We start from the raw sequence: 9,642 nt of genomic DNA on the forward strand, positions 1-9,642 counted from the left end.
TGAATTTGCTTCTTATTTCCGTCAATCAACTTTTCATCTAGGAACTTCAGTTTTCGAGTTAGGGCATCTTCTTGGTTTCTTCATAGCTTGAAGATTGTGTATATTGTGTATGTATATTTCATATACAATTTGACTTCAGTCAAAGACAGTAGTGGAATTGCAAACTTGCAACGTGTCAGGGCACTTTGGTCGACTGGATTGGGTTTGAATTTTAAATTAGCCCATTGCCATGGTCTTTGCAATTGTGTCCTGGATTGGATTTGAATTTTATATTGGTCCATTGCCAGGGTCTTTGTATTTGTGCATTATTTGACTTAGGTAATGTTATTAGTGGAAGGTAGCAGTAATGGTGATACTCACTGTGAAATATGGAGATTTAATTCATTAGATATTGTGAAATGTTTATTATAATACTTTAATATTGTTTCTCAATATTTGCTCAATTCAAAAGTTTACTTTCTTGTACTTTCAATGTTAACACGTTTATAATTTTATAATTTTAAAATTTTAAATGTTTACCATTATACTTTAATATTGCCTATTGTAAATTTTTGGAGGCTTAGTATTTTATTACTCATGGATGATTCTTGCCGAAATTATGGTCCTGTATCATGAAATTCTAACAATTGGTGACTCCTTCGGCTGCTTTGAATTGCACTGCACCAACGGAAATGGGAACCACAGTGAGAAGAAGCAGCAACAACCACAGCTGCAGGGACTAAAAATCGGACTAAAAAAATCACTGTGGCCGATATCTAAAATTGTGCCCACACTGGATAAAAATTTTGGCTCTGTCCCTATTCAGAGGCATGCTTACAGCATGCATAATGGTTAATATCGAAGAATAGAGCAATTTTTGGGATTCATATTTTACTAAATAAAATTAAGAAGGTGATGTATAGAGAGGATCGATTTTGAATGGGAGGAGTATTTCTTAGGAATGATTTGGTGATCAGTTTTGATTTCTCTTGAAGAAGGTGTGACTGGAGTTTCAGTTTGCATCTCTCTTTGTAATAAATTTTGAAGTGGTAATTGGGGGATAACTGCGTGGACTTGGGTGGGGTTTGGGTGAGTGAAAATGGATATTTGGTGCATGATTTTTGCATGTTAAATGATTAATTGGGAAGAGAAAGAATTTTTAGATTTTCATTTGTACTGCATAAATTGCAGTATTTCCAGAATAAAAAACTATAAAATTTAAAATTGAAATTTTTTTTAAACAATGGTGTACTGGGTGAAATTTCCTCTAGAAAGAATAATAAAAAGTCCAATTGTCCAAATTTTCTTTAATAGGTAATTGGTTTTGGTTGGGGGGGGGGGGGGGGGGGTGACGGCTCAAATACCATACATGTCCCACCCCGAACCGGGTCAATAAAATCAAATACCATATCCATTCCATTGTACCATCAGTTGGATTTTTTTCATCCCATTCGGATCGATTAACTGCTGTTTTCAATTTTGACAGTTCAAATTGCCACTCTTACCTGGCAATCCTTATCAAAAGTCGGGACAGTCTTCTCCAAAGTCGTCGTGGTCCAGTTATGACTCATTTCATTAAGGATATCAACCACATATTTTTTGCACTTGTATTTCTACACCTACACTTAGCAGATATTCCAAGTAATTGAAAAAGGAACTAATGACATTCGTCGTATTATAGAAAATAAACGACAATGGTAAAACATTGACTGACTAATAGAGTAAATTAACTCAATAATCGAACTTTTATTTTCCCATTTTTGAACTTTTTTCAGAAGTGTGTTCGGATTTATCCAGTGAGAGCACCTTTGGAGCCTATCGTGTTGCAAACTAGATGTTATCTCAACCTTCCACCACCACCACCTCCACCTCCACCATTACCACCAAATCTATAATGAAGAAAGCAGAATTGGTATTCATCCCTTCGCCAAGGGTGAGCCACCTTATGTCCACCGTGGAGATGGCCAAACTGTTACTCCAAAAGGATGCTCGCATGTCCATCACTGTTTTAATCATGAAGTTCCCCAATGATACGGTTCTAGAAAGTTACACACAAAAACTCTTCGCCGCCACCGATCCCAGCTCCCGTCTCAGGCTAATAAACCTTCCCGGCCAAGATGAGCTGAAGCCCATAAAATCAGAAACATTCTTCTTTGATTTCATTGATAGCCAAGCGATTCTTGTAAGAAATATACTTTCAAATATGATGGAATCCTCTGATTCCCAGTTAGCAGGAATTGTTATAGATATGTTCTGCACGTCATTCATTGATGTAGCCAATGAACTTGGACTCAATTCTTACATTTTCTTCACTTCAGGTGCTGCTTGTTTGTCCCTATTTTTGCATCTTGTGTCACTTTTCTTTGAACATAATCAGGATTTAACACAGTATAAAAATTCTGATGTTGAATTGCCCGTGCCGTGTTTTTCGATCCCGGTTCCGGCTAAGGTCTTGCCGTATGTATTCGTAGAGGACGCGTCCAAGTCGAAGATGTTCTTGGGCTATTTCAAGAAATTCAGAGAGACAAATGGGATTATGGTTAACACATTTTCTGAGCTTGAATCCTATGCTATTCAAGCTTTGAGTACTGATGAAAACACTCCAAAAATTTATCCAGTAGGGCCTATATTGAATTTGAATGAGAACAATTCCCCCAAAAATGAATCAGACGAATTCATTTTAGATTGGCTAGACAAGCAATCTGAGTCTTCAGTTGTGTTCTTGTGCTTTGGGAGTATGGGAAGTTTTGATGAGTGTCAAGTGAAGGAAATAGCTACAGCACTTGAAAATAGCGGACAAAGATTCTTATGGTCCTTAAGAAAGCCTCCTCCAAAGGATAAGATGGAATTTCCAGAAGCATATGATGATCCTCAAGAAGTATTACCGGACGGGTTCATAGAGAGAACGAAAGAGGTTGGGAAAGTGATCGGTTGGGCGCCACAGATGGCCGTGCTGTCCCATCCTGCGGTGGGCGGATTTCTGTCGCATTGTGGTTGGAATTCGACGTTAGAGAGTGTGTGGTGTGGGGTTCCGATGGCTACTTGGCCAATGTTTGCAGAGCAACAACTGAATGCATTCCAATTGGTTAAGGATTTGGGAATCGCGGAGGCTATCAGAATAGACTACAGGAGGGATTTCAAGGCGGAGAATCCTGTGGATTTCGTTCCATCAGAGGATATAGAGTCGGGAATATTGAGGTTGATGGGAAACAATGGCAAGAATGAAATGAAACAGAAGGTGACAGAATTGAAGAACAAGAGCAGGATGGCTTTGCAAGAAGGTGGATCTTCTTACACTGCTCAGTCTCTTTTCATTGAGGATGTAATCAATAGCATTGCTTAAGAATTCATTGTCCATAGCAAAAGGATGGAATGGAACCGATTTCAGAATGATTTGGTGAACAAGAACACTTTTTTTATTTTATTTAAATTATGAGGTCGGATTGTGACTAGTAAGCCCTTTTACATTCTCTATTGGTTAGTAGCGTTCATGCATTTGTCTTATAGTTTGTTCACATATGGGGTGTAGTCGATGTTTACACTTTACATACAATTATGAGGAGCTGCAAAGGCTTTCGCCGGACTTCTAGCGTTCTCTTATGGTGCTAATGTTTGTCACTCTAGACTATAGTGTCATGTTGGTTATAATCTATTGATTTTATGTATCTTAAGGATTTTATCATGTTTTTTCTTTTCTTTTCAAAACTACCATTTGTTCTTTGTTGTTTAAGCTTACCAAAGTTTCATCTTTCAATGACAATCGAAATCATATAGAGAACCAAAAATCAATTGATAAGCAAAAACAAGCATCATTGGAACTTGGAAGTGAAAAAACAAGTCAAAATCCATAGCAAGAATAGATGGTTAGAGCTATATTTCCTCCCTCCACAGAGTATGATGCACTATCATCACGATCAGTGGGCATTGGATGCCTTCGTCGATGTGATCGATGATTTTCTGAGACTAAGTCGATCAATTAGCCCTACATTATCATTGAAGTGAGAGAAAATGTTAGAGATGAAAGGAACAAAGTGCTTAGGAAAAAACATAAAGGCAGAATAACCTGTGTAGTGAAATAGAGGTTTGGTTGAGGCCAATCGATCCAATTTCAATGATGGGGCTGAGATCTAGACAAGAAAAGTCATTTGAGAAAGAGAAATTCTGATAAAACAACAAGCAAAGAGAACTTTCACAAGCTACAAAACTAAGTTGTGGTGTCGCCTATGCATAATGTAAACAGTCCAGTGAATAGAAAATTCTCGACCAAAGGGAATAAAGAAATACAAAAAATGATAAAATCAAATCCTACAGCAGTATCACTTGCCAAAGCTATTCTACAATACTTAACATTGTACCCAAGTAAAAATTAGTTGGCCTGTGGAGCAGATACCAATGTGTAAATTACACGGTACTATCATTTCTTTTCATCACTGTCGTAGTATTCTTCGTCATCATAATTATCTTCTGCCTCATCATCGTAATAGAACTCTTCATCATGGTCATCAGTCTTGTGGCCATTTGGCAGCAACCCGACCTGTTGCCCTCTTAAACGCTCTTGAATCCGATCCCTTATGGCAGTCCCCTAAGAAACACAAATTGAGAAAATGATAGGTAAAAATATGCATTCACGTTTGGATTCTGAAGTATCTGCAAGGTCCTATATGTCCAAGAGTTGAAGATTTTCTGCTCACCATTTTATGGCAACCTTCCTCAAACATCTCAAGGAATCCTGCAACCCAGCGATCAGCATTTTCAACCCACATGTTACGATGCATACCAGCAGTTTTTGCAACAGTCTGAATCTGTAAGATGATGAAGCAAAACACAACCATTAATGCAGATTGAGGAGAGGATTTTGAAAACACAGGCAAAATCAAATTTTAATATGCAGTCATTTGTCTATTATATGGTTTTCACATGTCCATATGCTAAACCAATGAAACCACTTAGACCAAGAGAAGTCCAAGAAACATCTTATCATGAGCATTGCCACAATACTAAAACAATGTACCACCTGCAGGAGATACAAACTCTTTCTAGGCTTCACAACAATAAACCAGACAAGTTAAAAAATAAAATAAAATTTGGTAGAGAAGGAAAAATAGCAACAATCTAACAATATAAAGCCATTCAGATTACTCCATGATATGAGCAGCTGTTGAGGGTTTGATTCAATGGAATTAAATTAGAAGATTTCTCTTTGTAGAAAGGAGTGCAGCAATACGCTAATTAAGAAAAAAGCATAGCTCAACGAATAACGAAGAGAAACTAACAGAGAACATATAGCCTTGAAACATGGTAATGTGGATATTCTTACCAATCACAATCTGACCTAATGAAATTAAATCGACCTCATCTGCAATAAAATGAATGGTAATTGATAGTCGAAATAACGTGATGCCAGTCTCCTAGTACTACAAAACAAGAGTTCAGCTAAAGTAGGGAGAAATTTAGGAACACAAGAAAATTGGGTAGTTATTTTCAATATTAGAGATAGGGGTGGGCAAAAAAACCAAATAACCAACAAAACTGGTTTCGGGTTGCAATCAAAACAACCCATCCCAAATCATTCCCAAGCCTAGTTAGAGATGATTTGAGCCCCATTTTTGAGCCAAAATACATTTTGAAATATTGTTTTGTAGGAGAATGTGTGATTAAAAAAGAAAGAAATTTTTTTGGCTTACGTGTAATATTATTTTATAAGGGGCATGTGTAGTTGAAAGTGAATTTTTAAAAAAATGAGGACCAAAGATAGGCTTATTGTATACAAAGGTTTATTTAATTTACTAATATTGATGATGGAGATCAAGATACGGATAAAGATACAGTTAGAATTATAATAATATTTTATAAATTGAGTTTAATTCCAATAATTAATATTTGGATTGTACTAGACTAGTTTTGAAAGAAATAAAAGTAAAAAGAAACGAAAGTAAAAGAAAAAAAGGTTAACAATAACAATAAAAAGAATTCTAACATCATTTGCATAACTTGTGATCTATTCATTGAATCAACAGCTCAAGAGAATTCAATTGCAGCATTCCACCATAGTCGTGCTAGCTTGAAAATGATGACTTGGACACCATGTCTCTTTTTAAGTCTCAAGATGTACACCATTTTTTCATTATTGGAAATATATTTATATTCTGATGTTCTGGTCTATTAAATATCAATAAAAAAATAAATAGCTTTTACTTTCTAGTTACTTTGATTTCCTTTAAATAATTAAAAAAAAAAAAAAATACTAAGGCGTAATTCTTAAACGTTAGGAATCCAATTGTTGACCAATCAAAAAATAAATAAATCTTCGACAATGGTTTTCTTTTAATGAACTCCTACATTTAGAACATAACAAAATTGGCTTTCACAAGTACCAATCACCTGTTGTTTTCATGCTCACAATCTCCTTCTACACTTATCACAGCATTGATGAGTTCTTAAAACATCAAGATGTTTCTATACTAGTAGGGCCGTCAATTGATTGGATTTTGATTCGAATTTGATGAAATTAATGGGAGATGAATTTAAGATCTCGATCTCATAACCCGATCAAGATTCGAATCCGATAATTCGTTAACTAAATGGATCAAATTCGATTTGTTATGGGTGAATCCGATCCGATAACCCAATTCGATTTGTTATAAATAGTTTAGTTAAACATTTTTTTAGCATATTATTTGTCACTAAAATAAATAAATGAGAAAATAAAGAAATTTAAAATAAAAAAAGTCATCAAATTCAAAACATAAAAAAAAAAAAAAAGAAAAAAAAAAAAAAAATCAAAAAAATAAAAAAAAAAAAAAATTTAAAAAAAAAAAAGTCATCAAATTCAAAACAAAAAAAAAAAAAAAAAAAAAAGAAAAAAAAAAAGAAAGTCAATCCAGATGTACACAATGTTCTAAAAAGTGCAATGCGAGGCGAAGAGTCGAGGTTTTAGACTAGGCGATCTAGATGAAGCCTAAGCACAAAACAACGTACAAAACTACTTTCTTATTTTAGTTTATTTAAAATTTTTAATCAATCTAAAAATTATTTAATAATACATACAAATTATAGTACCAAATGTAGTTTTAAGAGCTTAACAAAATAAATATATTCCATAATTAAAATATAGTATAATAGTGCTAACTGAATTATTTGGATAGTTTCACAGTTTTTTTAATTAGTAAAAGATAGGAAAAAGATTAGTTTAATAAAATATAAATAACTATTTATATATAATGCAATACACTACAATCAAACCAAATGTACAATACACTACAGCCAAATCAAAAGTAAAATGTACTGCAGTCAAACCAAATGAATTATTATCCTACATAAAAATTTATAAAAAAATGCTTGGAGATGTCCTCTATAAATAAGTGAGTCAATAAATGGATAAGCAATTTTTTGTGCCATTCAATCCAATTGGCTAAAAGTTAAAATAGTTGAAAATTTTATAATTATTAAACCCATTTAAGAATTGGAAAAGTTGGGGAAAAAAAAATTAATTTCAAAATTGATTTTATTTTCTTTATTTCTTTAATTTCGGATTGGATTATCGGATCGAATATTCGATAACAAAACAAATTGGACGTGGAGTTAATAATTAATATCCATTGGATTATCGGATCGGATATGAGTAGATCCGGTCCATATCTGATCCATTTATAGCCCTAACAAGTAGTAGTTACCTGTTGGCTCAATGAAATATTTCGTATTACGACACCCGACATCCCTTTTAGTGATTAGACACTATAAGATATCTTTTCATCAATCATATGATCATTTACATCTCTCACTAACAAATCCCCCAACTTGTATGTTAAGGGAGTTAGAATACTAGAGACTATGGCTAATGTGATAAACATTACCATCATGTTGGATCTAGATTGTGAGCATATGATAATTGGCAAGTTCTTACATTTTCTTTTAGCCATAAAGAAAACTCATCTGGGTAATACCATCACATCTATATAGACAATTATAACCTTTATATTGGAAGAAAGAGACAGCATCTTGAGACTTGATTACTCTTCTTTTGGATAGTGTGAAAAAGACATATGAGGAGGTTTTTCCTATTGCAATGAACGTGGTGGAAGGACTTTTTGAAAAAAGTGCTGACATGATCAAACCTTATTTGTCACAATCATAACATAGGTAGGGAATTGTTTAGATGATTATAGTGAAGTTATTTCTTCTCCTTACACAGAAGTTGAGAGTTCTAGATAGCGTATTGTGTCCCCTATCGTGATCAAACTTGTCGTCAATAGACTTAACACTAATATCATTGAGGATTATACTGAACTCAAACATTCCATGTGTCCTCGATCTTGTGTTAAAATTGATCTTGCCTATTCGTGTTACCTCAACAACATAATATGCTCCAGGTTGTCACGTTATTTTCCAAGGCCATTGTTTGATTGCATACTTTTTTCTATCTCTATTAGGTTGTTGCCTACTAATTACAAGCATATGATTTTAGTTCCTGCTTTAGTTGTCAAAGTTCCTAAAGCTCATGCCAAATTAAATGACAAATCATTATTAATTATAAAATTTTTGAACTTGTTTTTGATGTGCAATATAGGCTAGGAGTCTCTAATAATGATTAATAATCTTTATGGTATGTCTTATTGTCTTGATTTCCTAAATACATTAAGAAAAAAGATTTTTGATCACTCACATAAATATAATTTATTTTCGTGGCCATTACACTTGAATGAAAGTTATATTTTCAGTACAAAAGAAATCTTTCTTTGTAGGAGCCCATTTGAGCCTTCAAAGTTGTAATCATTTTCTTCTGTAGACCAATCTACATTACTAGTTTATTAAGATCCTTGTGCCAGCTAATTTAAGTTTTTGAGGATGAGTTGCATAAGTTTGTACTTTTTTGGAATTTTATATAGACACTTGTTGAAAGAAAGGATCGTCTCCCTTGGAGTTCAACCATCTGCTGTAGTGAAAAGTTCAATGTAGGCACCTCGTCGAAGTCATGTCAATTGAGGAGAATAATAGAGATCAAGATATAGATTACAATAGAGTTAGAATTATAATAGGATTTTATAAATATAGTTTAATTTCAATTATAAAAATTTAGATTATATTAGATTAGTTATAAAATACCGATAAAATTTTAGTTGTTAGAAGTTCGTTTGATTTTAGTTTCTTTTAGTCTATTTGCTCTCTATATAGAGGACAGTCATTGTAATTCGCAACCTTTAATTAGATGTAATAAAAATTTATTTCCACTTGCTTTCAATTCTTCTCTTTTTGGACTTTCTTTCTCTTTCTTGTTCATTAGCAAAAGGCGTCAACAGGACTACTACAAAAGTGATTACTTTAGGACTTTGAGTTCAATTCTTAAGGACGAGGATTTAATACATGGCATTAGGGCTTAGTCGGATGAAAAGGAAACAGAATGGCACAATTAAAACATATCTTCGTAAAAAGTACCATGAGAAGATATCTTCATATGATTAGACAGTAATAACTAAATCAGGTAAAAAATTAACAAGGCCAAAATGGACAAGAAACCTCATCTGGACCCAGCAAAACCTTATGCCATATTATCTAAGGTCAATTACATGGACACTTCTACTCTTCTCTATCAGTAGCCCTTTTCATTGTTAAATACAACCCCCCCCCCCCCCCCCCCCCCCCCCCCCCCCCCCCCCCCCCTCCCCC

The 9,642-nt window shown here is 34.0% G+C and overlaps 2 protein-coding genes across 2 annotated transcripts in view; one reads left to right on the top strand and one right to left on the bottom strand.

The window, feature by feature from the left end:
* The first annotated feature begins 1,710 nt into the window (after positions 1–1,710).
* On the top strand, positions 1,711–3,675 carry LOC111370382 (putative UDP-glucose flavonoid 3-O-glucosyltransferase 3). Its single transcript, XM_022992063.1, has one exon. It carries the CDS (start codon positions 1,814–1,816, stop codon positions 3,320–3,322), a length of 1,509 nt encoding a protein of 502 aa, XP_022847831.1. The 5' UTR covers positions 1,711–1,813; the 3' UTR covers positions 3,323–3,675.
* A 448-nt stretch (positions 3,676–4,123) lies between these two features.
* Positions 4,124–9,642, bottom strand: part of LOC111370383 (choline-phosphate cytidylyltransferase 1-like) — a 9,324-nt gene continuing 3,805 nt past the window's right edge. Inside the window, exons 7-8 of the mRNA XM_022992064.1 lie at positions 4,671–4,781; positions 4,124–4,561 (exon numbers count right to left, since the gene is read on the bottom strand). Of these exons, the coding sequence (XP_022847832.1) occupies positions 4,394–4,561; positions 4,671–4,781 (279 nt within the window). The 3' untranslated portion in view covers positions 4,124–4,393. The remainder of the gene's footprint in view (positions 4,562–4,670; positions 4,782–9,642) is intronic.

Source organism: Olea europaea, chromosome 21 (assembly GCF_002742605.1).
Source record: "Olea europaea var. sylvestris chromosome 21, O_europaea_v1, whole genome shotgun sequence".
NCBI classification, from domain to species: Eukaryota; Viridiplantae; Streptophyta; class Magnoliopsida; order Lamiales; family Oleaceae; genus Olea; species Olea europaea.

Excerpts from the sequence above, each read along its gene's own strand:
- LOC111370382 (XM_022992063.1), top strand. The coding sequence starts at position 1,814 with ATGTTATCTCAACCTTCCACCACCACCACCTCCACCTCCACCATTACC.